The sequence below is a fragment of the Fusarium redolens genome (assembly GCF_020744475.1).
Source record: "Fusarium redolens strain MPI-CAGE-AT-0023 chromosome Unknown BKA55scaffold_24, whole genome shotgun sequence".
NCBI classification, from domain to species: domain Eukaryota; kingdom Fungi; phylum Ascomycota; class Sordariomycetes; order Hypocreales; family Nectriaceae; genus Fusarium; species Fusarium redolens.
In genome coordinates, this window is record NW_025763687.1 from 82,097 (window position 1) to 95,607 (window position 13,511).

The window sequence follows — 13,511 nt, forward strand, 5'->3', positions numbered from 1 at the left end:
GTTGTAATTCGTTGAATTACCACCACGACTGCGCAAAGTAGCACTTTTGGAAGCTCTCACCTTCCTACATGACAACAATTGGATCCACGGCGACATAAAACCCATGAATATCGGCATTCATAAATGGGTCCTAGACCAAACATCCATAGTCCTCCTCGACACAGAAGACGCAATCTATGCACCCCGAGGCATCGTAACAGTGACGCCTGGAACGAAGGGAACGGTGGGTTATATATCTCCCGAGCGAGAACTGGGAGAGTTTACCACAACGACAGATGTTTGGGCTGTTGGTGTAGCGGCAATCTGGATGCTTCTTGGAAGACATCCGTGGCAGTATCGTGTGAATCCTTGGAGGGAGGGTGAAGCATTTGAAGGGAATAGATGGTTGTTCCATAGGCATTATGACGATGCGATGAAGAGTATTGGGCAGTGTGAGGATAAAGGTAAGGTGAATGATGATTTTATGGAATTTAAGCTGATACGATTACAGAGCTTGGTACAGCTGTTTTACAGATGATTCGGCATCCTTATGCTCGGACGGAAGAGCAGAAAAAGTCAAGACCAGGATGTTGGATGGTTCTCCAGACGTTGCATGCAGGTCCAGCTGGTGAGGGAGCTCGACAGAAGCGAATTCGTACAGATGCAGCATGAAAGTTGTTCTGTCAAAGGATACCGCTATGATAGTAGGAAACAAAGACGCGGGAAAATATTCCGTTGAACTGTGTCTTGAAAAGTCTTGAGGAAACTATGTGTCAATGATAGTGACATGTTTAGAACACGTAACGACATGATCATTTTGGGCTTGGAGGTTGCACCCCAATGTTTTATGACATTTACATGACGTTTTGTTAGATTTAGGTAATAGAAGAATTCAGATTTCACTTGTAGGTATGACTATACATAAGTAGAGTAGTATTGGCGCTTACCGATAGAGATAACTGTTGTTTCTTGTCTAAAAGCCGGAGTAATTATAGTAAAGAAATCTGTCTGGGGTAAGAGACGTAATATAGCAGAGACCGCGCCCCGCTATAAAACTTTATTACTAAGCGGCTGACGATGTGGAAATTGTCGATTGAGTTTTGTTTTCATTTTCTGTCCTTCTTCTCAATGAACGTATCTGCAATCAGTTGAAAGAACTTCTAACCTATCAGAGTCTCGGTTGTGTTCTGTTTATTATTCTTCCATGATTACATGTTCTTGCTTACTATCTACATTATTTTCCAAACTCCAGGAGCACATCTCACGTTATCATCACTCATTAGTTCAGGTTGCGATCGTGACGACCACTTGATTGACTCGACTGATCGCGTAAAGCCGCTCAAATGACAGGCCACAAGTGTGTGCGTGCCGAAGAACAAGAGCAATATAAAGAACATCCTTTCTACATCTCATATCCAAGGACAACCCCAAAGCCCAGAGCGAAGCATGGCCGTGAAAGTACAAGCCAACACGGCCTTATCAATTCTCACGGACGAATCAAGCTACAAACGTTCCCTCTCACGTGGTCTATTACGGACTCCCTAGACCTCCTCTATGTGGTAGGGCCTAGAACCGCATGGCAGGAAATGACAAGCTACAAGAGCTTCATTCTACGCGGCCTCAAACATAAACTGGGCGACTTTGTCTTCGTCGCCAATGAACAAACTATAAAACGTCAGAACATAAACAGTAACCAAGCAACACAAGATAATGAGGAATGGGTAACACGCATTCTCGAAGTCCGAGCTTTGAATGCAGACCACGTCTATGCACGCGTGCACTGGATGTATCGGCCAGACGAAATACCTCCAGGGACGTTATATAGAAGTAAGAAGATCCAAGGTCGTCAATCATACCATGGGGTAGAGAGCTGATCTTGTCGAATCACATGGATATCATGGATGTCAAGAGCGTTTTGGGCCCTGCGAAAGTCGAGCAGTGAGGGAGAGGGTGACAAAGAGAGAGAGAGTTGGGCTTTTCTGGCGTCAGGTGTATAATTGGTGCGAGTCTCGGCTTTCTTCACTGGATAGTAAATGTATATGCCGGGTGCCATGAAGCCTTGACAAGATACCGTCGTAATGCACTAACTGAAGCTGCATGACACAGGAGAACCTAGACACGGGAGGTCGATGTTTTGAGAAGACCAGGACTGACAGATATAGACCACCCGAAAGATATATATTATAACCATTCCACGTTTATGCCAATTTGGGGCTCAAGAACACTGTGGTGTCGTGCTTGATTAGCCGCTGCCTGCCCTCCTTGAGACAGTGGTTATTTCACCTCACGAAGGTCTTAGGAGAGAGTAATTGTTCTGCGGAAAATGCTGTCAGAATCCAAGCAATTTCTTAAACCACTGAGCTAATCGGAGCCTTACCTATTAGAGGTACGGAGCAGTTAGGCATCATCGTTTGACTTGTCAGGATCATTCGAATCCAATTTGTATCCTATGGGGGATTATATGCTTAATGTAACAAATCAATGCATTCTATTAGAAATGGGTTTTACGGGAAAGGACGCGTCGCGCTCTGGATAAACCCCTATTTTGATCAGCACTACTATTCCTGTATATAGAACGATGTCAAATCAACTCTACACCCTGGCAATAATCAACCCTACTAAGGTTAAAGTGGGTCAATAAAATCAATTCTACTTGAGTTGATTGTGGACTGTAGTACTAGGGTAGTCGATACTTCATCGTAAAAGTGGACAACTGATAAGGTCAAGAGTCAATTGAGGAGGGGGAAATCTTTGTTCCACATACTGGCGTCGGTAGAGCCCTCCTAAATTACTACGACGCGGTCACGAAACACGCGCGGTCAAGATATTAATTTACACGTAGGCGCTCAGGAGGTAATATCGCTTTGCGCCACCAAAGTAAAGCTATCTGCAAAGGTTGCAACGAAGGAACGAACCAGCCAATAAGAAGGTATTATCAGGCACTTTTAATCGAAAAAACGGGCAGGGGATTAAAAATATTGTCCCTCTTTCAGTGAAAGAGGAACTACCAGGGGTATAAGCCAATGAGAGATGTAGAATTTCCTCTTTCAGTGAAATTGGGACGAACAATAAGGATGTAGATAGGAAGAGGTATCGAGCAGGGGACGAATCCGACCCCTGAAATACTTGGCGTAGCGTGTGTAAGGTTCCTCTTTGCAACAACGGGAATTGCTGGTACTTCTATCATAATAGAAATTAGGCAGGCAATAAAGTACCTCTTATATAGGCATTTTAATTGGATCGACCCCGCTGTCAGTAAGGCGAGGCTTGTGGGCACTGAGATGACCCCAGATTTGATTTGAGGATAGCGTTGCGGGTCACGTCCCATGACGATGATGACGTCTGAAGCGGGGTTCGCAACACAGGACATCCACCAACGGCCAGAATCTCCGCCAAGCAGTTACCAGGTCTTTCAAAAGTTATAGAGAAGATGAGTAAGAGTATTCCAAGATATTTCCTCATCTAGTGATACAGTCTAGGTCAGGGCTCGGTAACAGTGTTGTGCCAACAGCGCTTCAACTGGGTCACGTGCTAAGTAGCTCGATTAAGTCAGCTGACGTACTGTAGCCTGTTAACACTGAGTGGAGAGATTACTGAGTGGGGCGTATGGCCTCACTAGCCTATGAAACTTGGACCTTCCCCACGCCATAAACTTCGGCTATCACTAGTTTACCCGGTGGCCCCAGTACAAGACGTTTCCCGTAAGCCGTTTCACTTGACCCTTCGTCTACTTCCTTAGCAGCTGCCCAGCAATCCTTTCCCCATCGTATCCGCCACAATGACTGGCATAAGTCCTTCTAATCCTCCGCAGTCACCGGTGCACGAAGCAGCAGAAGCCGCCACTAATACGGCCCCAGTTGAAGTGGACACGCGTCCTGTGTGCCTTCCCTACCCCTCTTCTTACGCTATTGCAATCTAATCACCGTTCCAAGGTTAACGACAGTGACTCAACCTTAAGTAGTGAAATGTAAATCACCAGGTCCTTTTCGAGTCTGTTACTTATCGAAGCAGATCAACCTACACTGCGTCTTTGACCTCGAGCGTCCTGAATTATCCCACTGAATTCGGTCGACAATACCATGCCTACAATGCGGACTGTAAGACCTTCACTGAGTTCGTACGACTTTGTGCAACTTCTGATACTTTACAGCCTATAACTTTCCCAACGACGAAGCAGAACGAGAACGACTCGATCTGACACATTTGCTCATAACTAAAGGCATTGGCAATCGCCTGTTTCTAGCTCCAGTTGACTTGAATAGGTCAGCAAGGGTTTTAGATATCGGTACAGGGACAGGTATATGTGGGTATTATGTTCAGTCTTCCTTTGTGTCGATTCATGCTTACAGAAATAGGGGCCATTTGCGTCGGTGAAGAGTATCCTAGTGCTGAAGTATGTAACGCTTTCCCTATATACGGAGCAAGAATTGCTGACATTCTAGATTATCGGAAACGATTTGAGTGCTATCCAACCCACATGGTATGTTGATCCCGAGCTTGACGTGTAGCAATGTTGATAGAAGAAGGGTTCCCCCAAACGTCAAGTTCGAGGTCGATGACGTTGAGCAACCATGGGTCCACGATAAGTTTGACTACATTTTTTCACGCTACATGTCGACTTCCATCCTGGACTGGCCAAAGCTAGTGGAGAACGTTTTTGAGTAATTTAGCGCGAAATGAAGTGATAGCACCTACTGATCGTCAACAGGCACCTTCATCCTGGCGGCTGGGCCGAATTTCAGGACTTTGACCTTCTCTACTATTCAGAAGACGGCTCAATCACGGACGATCATCACCTCCTGAAATGGATGAAACTATTCATCGATACGGCAAGAACGAAGCTGAACCGCGAGCCCTGCCCAGGGCCAAGACTTGAAGGGTGGATCAGGCATGCTGGCTTCACGAATGTTGTCCACCGAAAGTTCCGATTGCCTCTAGGATCATGGCCCAAAGATCCACAGTTGAAAGATATAGGCATGTGTAATATCGCTCAACTCTTGGAAGGCCTAGAGGCTTTCTCTCTGAAGATATTCTGTGGAGTTCTGGGCATGCCCATGGACGAAGTCCTGGTGATGTTGGCCCAGATACGTCAGGAATTGTATGCTCGCAAGTACCATGCTCTGTTTGATTTGTAAGTCTACACCTCAAAGCCATCCTAGACTTCATCTAACGCACTCAGCCATGTTGTATATGGCCAGAAACCATAATTTCCAGTTGAGTCTCGACGGGAGCGACCGAATACCGCCATTACTCCTTATGTCTCAAGCTACAAACCTATTCCAGCAGGTTTGAGCTAAAATGCGGTGTCATGTTCTAAGTTAGCGAATCACGTACACCCCATACCCTACGAGAGACAACGAAAGCATTCGTGCTGTTAGGACATCATGGAAAGGTCATCACCGAGATTCTCTACACCTGACTCTGCAAGGTCATGTAGTGCTTACTCCAGAACGCAGAGGTTACTAGACGTCTGTCATCGAGTGTTGCCAGAAGTAGGAGAGTGTATTGTACATTCTGAATCAATTCGTTCATGTCAGCCGTACATCCTCTGATCTATAATTTACCAATTTAGAAGTTATGCCTCTATCTCTTCATGCCTTGTTATTCATCCTGACCTCCCCTCCTCTTGAGCTTTGGTTGCCTCTGCCTCCTGTGTTCATCCATTGATGCTCGTCAGCACAATGTTTTTGTGTCTTTTGGATACGACGAACAATATGGCCGCACGCACGACATTTCATCCCGTCTGGTTCTTGTGGCGCAAGATGCGGAATGGGTTCAATCGTATCAGTTGGGTACCGTAGATCACGTAGTTCGTCGTGATTGCGTAGAATGTATCAGGATCTTTCGAATCTTCTCCACTAGGCCCTATCGAGTGTATTTTACAGTGTAAATATACTTTCAGGTTTATAGCTATATAGAATTTTTTAAAAAATCTAAAGAAAATTAATAAAGCTTATTTTAAGACTTATATATCTATCAATAAAGTTTTGGCTATCTTAAGCTTAATTTGGATTTTTCAGAATTATTTAAAAAGTTGTCATTAAGGTGAAAAGTGGAACTGATCGGCATGCTTGTCTGCATGTTGCGATTGGGTTCCAAAACAGCGGAAACTATCTAATCTAGAGGAACAGATTATAGTTCAGTATATCCTCGATCTAGATTCGCGAGGATTTCCTCCCCGGCACCGTGGTGTTGAAGAAATGGCCAATCGACTGCTTGCTGACCGCGATGCATCACCAGTTGGCAAGCGCAGGGCTATCAATTTTATCAAGCGGCAACCAGTGCTCAAGACGCGTTTTCAGCGGAGATTTGACTACCAGAGGGCCAAATGTGAAGATCCGGCTGTTATTCGCAATTGGTTCAGGCTCGTACAGAACACAATCGCGAAGTATGGTATCCAATCAAATGATATCTATAGGTTTTCAACACCACAACCAAGATTCTGTCAGACATTACGTGTATTCGGTCCATTGATCCAGATTGGTATATTCATGTGTTATGTTAAATTCTACCCCTTAGAGGTTTTACCATTTCGGTTGTAATCTTAAAGTATCTCTGCTTGCACCTTCCACACACACTTTCCGATCGAGCCAACCACGGTCTTCTTGTTCCCTTTGGTGCGTTTAAAAATGCAGTGAAGGTTCCCCTCTCCGTGGTATGGAAGCTCTACCCGTGCTGTTCCTCGTTAGTAGTACAATACAATACAAGTCTATTACGCCCGGTAGGCCAACGCCCAATGGGCTCTGAAGCTAAAGGTACATACACTTCGCTACTTATTGCCTTGCTCTCGCCAAGCCCATACAATTCTCACCTTGTTCCTTCCAGTCTAGTCATTGCTTTTCTTCTTAGTCCTCGTGATTGTTAGTAGTAGCAGGTCAACTTGAAGCCCAATCCCTCCAAGTGTTCAGTTTCCTATCTTCGGCGGCTGAAGCAATGCCTGCTGTTGATTATTTGAGGGCGTCATAGGTTATCGGTTAGTGTTGATAAAATGTTACTAGGTTAGTAGTGTTCCCGTCATCTCCCTTCCAAGCGACCTGTAGCGATCGCGAACCTGATCGTGGCCCGCACCGCGTCCATGTCTGGCTTCCATTCCTGACCGTCTGATGCTGCCTTACCTCCCAGATGAAAGGAGAGGTTGCCGCGTTTCTCATTTATACTCTGAAACTTCTCTTTGCGTTGTGTCGTCCATTTCACGCATCGAAAGAGGAAATGCTCTACCGTTTCCTTTGCCCGCCCAGATCCATAAGGCTGCAAGGACGGAAAAAGGGCATTTGGTCAGGCCAACGCTCGGGCCTCCTTCAAACATTCGACAGTCGGGAACAAGTGCTGCAACCTTACAGCTAGCCACCTCAGCTCGACGGTGGCAATGTGCAATTCGGCTGGCAAAGTGTATGATTGCTTTTAGTGTGGCCGCAGGCTTGACTATCAGGCAGCAATGGGCCGAGGAGACTTCGGCTACGTGGGTTAAGAAAATGGCGCACCCCCGCCACCATACGCGAAGCAACTCGTCGGTATTCATAATGAGGCGAGACAGGAAGCTCCATTAAAGCCAATACCTGCAATGCAGCAGAAGGCTTTTTTATTTCAGAGCGAATCCATAAGACAGGTTCCTTTGTCAAGTCTTAATTGTCTTCGCGGAGCGGGCCGGTCTGCATAACAACAACTTCATGCTAACATGGTTTGCGGGGTAAAGCGTGTCACCGCACAATTGAGGAAACATACGACAGCCAATGACTGCCCATTCGCTTCCCCTCACTGCCATGCCGCAATTGTCCTCTCGCACCACTTAGTGACTCGCCGAGCCGCTTTTGAGTTGCTCGCCTTGTCAGCCCGTCACAAGTGCCACTGAACGCCCGATGGCCCAGCGCATCCAACGCTGCGTGATCATGATGATCCTGCATAGCAGTACACGGTGTCTTGATTTGCCCCGCCTACGCATGCAACTCAACTAGTAATGCTTTCCCTGACTGCATAATGCAGGCTAGGCAGACTGCAACAGTTTGAAGCCAGCCACTTTCTCATGTGCCTGCCATCTGACAATTCTTTTGCGCCCAAGTCTAAAAAGAGAAGCCATGTGACTCTAGTTCACATTTATCTGACACACGACGCGGCGAATTCTGCCGAAAGAAAAGGAGCCCCGGACCAGACACAGTACTAACCGCAGCCCAGAGCGACTTATGACCGGTTCTCCCGAGACGAGGCTGTAAGAGTATAGTAAAGTTCTTAGAATTTTCTATTTATTGGACATTTGGCGACGAGGTATTTGTAACTCAAACTGCATTATAGACAGAGCTGGTTCTTGCAATGTTCAAGGAGCAAATTATTCGTCAAATCATGTGGAAGAAACATGGGCAGCCGTTCAATAACCCATTGCAGCGCAGAGCCTCATTTATCTGTGTGCGAACCATAAGCCAGCAAGCAACAAAGGCACCTGCATTTCGGAGGTGGTAAGCACAGGTGGGGTGATATTGATTGTCAGACATAGATGGCGAATCAAACAGAGTTGGCGACGCCATCACTACAGTACAGTACACCCAATCCTCAACAAACTGTTGATTGGTTCAAAATCTCCAATTGATTCGATGCTTTGAGCCCATTCGCTTGTAGTCCATTGGTTCCCATGTTTCCTCTCGCCCTCCTTCCCTTGTTCACCAAAGCAGCCTGATTTACGGCTGTCGGCTCATTGTGCCTATCTGCCTCGATGCCTAAGCCTGGTGTGAACTCCCCTCTTATCAAAGGTTATCAGTTTTAAGCCAGGAGTAATACCTTACGGGCTATAAGATTTACCTCAAACCACCCGTGGTCACCGTCATGCTCCATTTTGTCTTCGTATCTATTAGCTGTAGCAAAACATTACTTCACACCTTGTTGTGGCTATCTTCTCGACAACTAACCTAACGGTTCCATTTTGTCGTCTCCATTTCACTTCAATCTGGAAACATGGGGAACCCGAAGAAGAGTAAAAAGTATTATGCAGTCATTGAAGGGCATATTGACAAACCTACTATCTTCTCATCTTGGTACCATTTACTTAAGGATAACTTCAAAGACAAGTTGATTAACGACTCTCAGGGCAGATGCACACCCGCGAGTGACTGGTTGTCCTTCTAAGTATAGGGGCTTCTACACAATTCATGAAGCACGAATATATATGGAACTAATGGGAGTGGACTATATCGAACAATTGATCGACGATGGAACAGACAAGACGGCGCCCTTGCCTGACCCACGTAACTATTATGCCGTCGCTAATGGTCCCAAGCCTGGTATTTATCCATTCTGGGAGTAGGTGTTTCCTTCGTTAGGTGCGTGTCTTCGGTAATTGCTAACAGGATTAGTGGACCAGGAGGAGCCAAAGAGGCCGTAGAACAAGTTTCTTTTGCTTGCCACAAATCGTTCCGAAAATATAAAGCAGCACAAGAGTTTATTGATCATTGGAATAACAGTTATATGGACGGATCGCAGAAGATTCAAAGTATGGGACCAACTTTTGAGAGAAGGTCGGATAACTGTCAAGTAGTTTTCCGAGGGCAGATGTCTTTATGCAAATCATTAGAAGCCTTAATCATTAAAGAGGAGCACGAATAGATCTCGAGCTATGTCAGAATGAGAATCTGCTTGTCATTGTACATTACATGAGTTCAAGAACACATCATCGTCCCAAATTGTATCTATTAACCTAAAAATTCTGCTTTATAAATTCTTTGATATTCCAACTCCCGATACGAAATAATACTGAGAAGAGATTATTCAGGCAATTATACAGACTGATGCCTTATTATTAAAGCTGGTATAACTAGCTACATACCCTATAGCTTCAGGGATTTAGTCTTTAGGGTGCGAGAGTAGAAGATAAATAATGAAGGCAACTAGGTTACAATCTAATATAGAATGAGTTAAGGGCTGGAGGGAAAGGGTTTAAAAGCCGGACCAAGCCGTGAATTGCTGCGGTGAGCTTGACCAATGACGATAATCATGTATTGAATAGCGCTTTTGTAATATGATTGCGTAAAACTCGGAACTTGATCCTTGACTAGGCTTTTGGTAGCTTATACAAAACATGAATTCCGTTCTATTCTCATGGGTATGGAAAGCAACTCTTTAAAGTAGTAGAGCGTTGAGGGATAAGCCCTATTTCACTTACCGCTGTAGCCTTGCCTGTTGACCAAGACTGATGTAAATTGTCGCACCTAATCCTCGACCTAATCATCCTGGCTGCTTATTTGATAATTATGTATGATGGTCTATGATATGAAAAGCACTACAGCGACTGTGATCGTAGTTTATAAAGCAGGTAATATATGGAATTTGCCAGTTAGGCTTCTTTCCTATCAAAAGATCTATTACAACCCCCCTTATATATATCTAGAGTCGAATACATTGAATTAGTTGCTGTTGTACGTAAAACCAGGAGATGGATCTTGGCACGGGCGTACACTCTGTAGGAGAGTTTCTTTTCTGCTGTTATGTTTAATATTGAATACTTTAGTTCACTCAACTATAAGTTGAGAACTAAAAGGAAGAAGCTGTCTAGCTCTGGAATACGCGCTCACACGCGTGTGACGCGCGTGCAGATCGTCGATTGAAATGGGACAAATCAGTCGCCATAGTATGGATTGAAAGGGAATATACCGGATATAGACAGGTACTTGAGAAGTGGACAGGGGTAGGCGACAATTAGAGGTACACGACAATTAGGAATAGAAGAGTAGGCTGTCGACGCAAACAATAATTGTCAGGGTCGGACTGATCTACTAATCTCATCCGGATCCCGTATGTAAGGCAGACAGTCCATTAATCGTTCGAAGGACTTAATATCGGCAGGTTTATGGGCACGCAGAGGGTTATAAAACATGCTGATATGCCGGTAGATGCTAGTCTGCGGCATAGTGCTGCATCTTTTATATATAAGAATGTGCCAGTGGCTATCGTAATAGAAGAGATCGTTCAGATCTATAACAATTATATTAAATGATTAAATCTTATAAGGAGACTAAGGTTAAAGAAAGATGAGTGGTTATAATCTATAAGCAGGAGTAAAATTAGGAGTAAAAGCAGGAGCAAAAGCATAAGTATGCAATCAGTCGCATTCCAGACGCAATCGCGTAAATGATATAACCCTAGCACTGTTTCTAAAGCGGTAAGCAAGCAGGAGAATGGAGGAGACTGGAGTTTAGATCTTCCGCCGGAGATCAAACGGGCGTTGGGGTATGAGGCGACTTACAGGGGGGCAACCGACGAACAGGGGCAGGCGACGATCTAGAATAGAAGAGTAGGGCGTCCTCTGCTTCGAGATGGAGGCGGCAGGCCTGATGAACCACTTCCCATGCCTGGTTATACGCGGTATATGCGACTATTCTGATTCCCATCAGAACAAGGAGTAGGAGGGTTATGCCGCCATGGTGGCGGCGGCGTATGCGAAAGATCTTCTGCGTCAGATCCCGCCTAATAAGGTTAAGGCTGAGAGAAGGATTGGCGATATTCTATCCGGTAATTCAAAGGTTTAAAATTATACTATGAATACCTATTGATTCTATACATAGGCCTCTAAGAAATTGCAGAGGAGCATCGGGATGTTGCAAGGGAATATTATAATATTGCAAAGGAGCAGCTCCAAGCCCAGAAAGATCTAGCCAAGGCAAAGCTGTCTGAAAAAGAACAGGAGTGTCACCAGTTATTCTATCTAACAACCAGCAGCAAGGACTCCACATATGAGGGGTATAAAGAACAAGTGGAAGAAAGGGTTAAGGGTATATGCCTATGGTTCCTTAAGCATAAGCACTTCCAGAGGTGGTTGAAACAGGACTCTGGCCCCCTGCTAGTCACGGCGGATCCTGGTTGTGGAAAGTCGGTGTTAGCCAAGTACCTAATCGATCATGGCCTCCCACAATCGACAACAATCTGCTACTTCTTCTTTAAAGATTAAGACCAGAATACTATCCGGCAAGCCCTTTATGTACTGCTCTACCAGCTCTTCTCACTGAAACCGTCCCTGATTAAACATGCCATGCAACAATTAAGTAAGGATAGAGAAGGCTTAGTTAACTCTACAGAATCGCTCTAGAAGGTTTTACAAAACACTATAAAAGATCCCCAGGCAGGGCCTGTAATCGTGGCACTTAATGCCTTAGATGAATGTGCCAAATCGGAGTTTGCGGACCTGATGCAGAATATTAAGAGCCAATTCCGTAGCGACCAGTCGGGTTATGGTAAGTTGAAGTATCTTCTAACGTGCCGGCCGTATGACCAGATCGTGTCCAAGTTTCGCGACCTATTGGATACTTTTCTATATATCTGTATACCAGGAGAGGAAGAGTTAGAAACGATTAGCCAGGAGGTAAATCACGTCATTACGCGCCGGGTCAACCAGCTGTCTATGGAGAAGCACCTCTCTCCCGAAATCAAGAGTCACTTGGAGAAAAGGCTACAGGAGACTACCTACCGCACTTATCTCTGGGTATACCTAGCGTTTGATTACTTGGGGAAAGAAGACTTTAAAAGGACCCCAAAAGGTGTTGAGTCTGCTATTGCAACACTCCCGAGGAGTATTAATGAGGCATATAATCGGATCCTTAGCAAGTCTAAAGAAGACCTAATAGTTCGAAAGGCCTTAAGTATTATCTTAGCAGCGGGTCGGCTACTAATACTCTCAGAAATGAACAATGCAGTAAATATAAACGACATATCACAGTCTTTTCACGACCTCGACTTGGAGGACGAGGAGGACTTCAAGTTGTATCTCAGATCTTGGTGCGGACTCTTCGTCTTAATCCATCAAGGCAATATTTATTTCATTCATTAAACAGCTTGCGAGTTTCTTCTTGCAGATTTGGCATTGCCTATAGCTGTTTCGTTAGCGCTGCACTGGCATTACTCCATCACTATCCAAGAGGCACACGCTGTTCTTGCAGAGGTCTACATACTCTATCTAGACTTCTTCAACTCCAACGACAATTTATCGATAGATGCAAATAGGGAAGGGGACCACTATTTTAACAGATATACCTTTTTAAAATACTTGGCCCAAACTTGGGGCACTCACTTCCGCGAGGCTTGTATTATCGATGGCGCCGCCATTATACCTTTCGCCCTGAGAATTTATAACCCTAATTCGAATAGCTACTCGGCATGGTTTGGAATTTATTAGAAAACCACAGGTTTAATGACTACCAAGTATTTTACGGATCTCATAATAGCGTCATATTATGGCCTTCATGTGATTGTCAAGCTACTTCTAGACAAGGATGCGAAGATCGAGGCGAAAGACAGCGAGCATGGTCAGACGCCACTGTCGTGGGCCGCCAGGGAGGGGCACGAGGCGGTCGTCAAGCTACTGCTCGAGAAGGATGCCGATATCGAGGCCAAGGACGACGATAGTTAGACGGCGCTATAGGCGGCCGCTAAGAACAGGCACGAGGCGGTCGTCAAGCTGCTGCTCGAGAAGGGCGCCGACATCGAGGCCAAGGACAGCCGTGGTCGGACGCCGCTATCATGCGCCACCAAGGATGGGCACGAGGCGGTCGTTAAGCTGC

General features: G+C 45.3%; 7 protein-coding genes across 7 annotated transcripts; all 7 read left to right on the forward strand.

Moving 5' to 3' along the window:
• Positions 1–73: 73 nt before the first annotated feature.
• Positions 74–651, forward strand: BKA55DRAFT_526783 (uncharacterized protein; the record flags this gene model as incomplete). The annotated part of the gene is made up of 2 exons (XM_046188873.1): positions 74–443; positions 491–651. Coding segments are annotated over 2 exons (531 nt in total), but the record flags the coding sequence as incomplete, so codon positions are not given.
• A 671-nt stretch (positions 652–1,322) lies between these two features.
• On the forward strand, positions 1,323–1,853 carry BKA55DRAFT_526680 (uncharacterized protein; the record flags this gene model as incomplete). The annotated part of the gene is made up of 1 exon (XM_046188869.1): positions 1,323–1,853. The coding sequence occupies one exon, from the start codon at positions 1,323–1,325 to the stop codon at positions 1,851–1,853; it is 531 nt and encodes a 176-aa protein (XP_046042691.1).
• Positions 1,854–4,164: 2,311 nt separating this feature from the next.
• BKA55DRAFT_583710 (S-adenosyl-L-methionine-dependent methyltransferase) lies at positions 4,165–5,436 on the forward strand. Its single transcript, XM_046194243.1, has 5 exons — positions 4,165–4,372; positions 4,422–4,459; positions 4,506–4,640; positions 4,688–5,110; positions 5,159–5,436. Exons 1-5 carry the CDS (start codon positions 4,292–4,294, stop codon positions 5,184–5,186), a joined length of 705 nt encoding a protein of 234 aa, XP_046042692.1. The 5' UTR covers positions 4,165–4,291; the 3' UTR covers positions 5,187–5,436.
• Positions 5,437–6,684: 1,248 nt separating this feature from the next.
• On the forward strand, positions 6,685–7,593 carry BKA55DRAFT_583713 (uncharacterized protein). The gene has a single exon (XM_046194244.1). The coding sequence runs from the start codon at positions 7,083–7,085 to the stop codon at positions 7,524–7,526; it is 444 nt and encodes a 147-aa protein (XP_046042693.1). The 5' UTR covers positions 6,685–7,082; the 3' UTR covers positions 7,527–7,593.
• Positions 7,594–8,570: 977 nt separating this feature from the next.
• BKA55DRAFT_583719 (uncharacterized protein) lies at positions 8,571–9,948 on the forward strand. The gene is made up of 4 exons (XM_046194245.1): positions 8,571–8,999; positions 9,052–9,264; positions 9,318–9,714; positions 9,788–9,948. Exons 1-3 carry the CDS (start codon positions 8,920–8,922, stop codon positions 9,565–9,567), a joined length of 543 nt encoding a protein of 180 aa, XP_046042694.1. The 5' UTR covers positions 8,571–8,919; the 3' UTR covers positions 9,568–9,714; positions 9,788–9,948.
• A 1,306-nt stretch (positions 9,949–11,254) lies between these two features.
• Positions 11,255–11,997, forward strand: BKA55DRAFT_716163 (uncharacterized protein). Its single transcript, XM_046200897.1, has 2 exons — positions 11,255–11,469; positions 11,532–11,997. The coding sequence occupies exons 1-2, from the start codon at positions 11,379–11,381 to the stop codon at positions 11,903–11,905; spliced, it is 465 nt and encodes a 154-aa protein (XP_046042695.1). The 5' UTR covers positions 11,255–11,378; the 3' UTR covers positions 11,906–11,997.
• Positions 11,998–12,142: 145 nt separating this feature from the next.
• On the forward strand, positions 12,143–12,781 carry BKA55DRAFT_545555 (uncharacterized protein; the record flags this gene model as incomplete). The annotated part of the gene is made up of 2 exons (XM_046190828.1): positions 12,143–12,188; positions 12,285–12,781. The coding sequence occupies 2 exons, from the start codon at positions 12,143–12,145 to the stop codon at positions 12,779–12,781; spliced, it is 543 nt and encodes a 180-aa protein (XP_046042696.1).
• Positions 12,782–13,511: the final 730 nt, after the last annotated feature.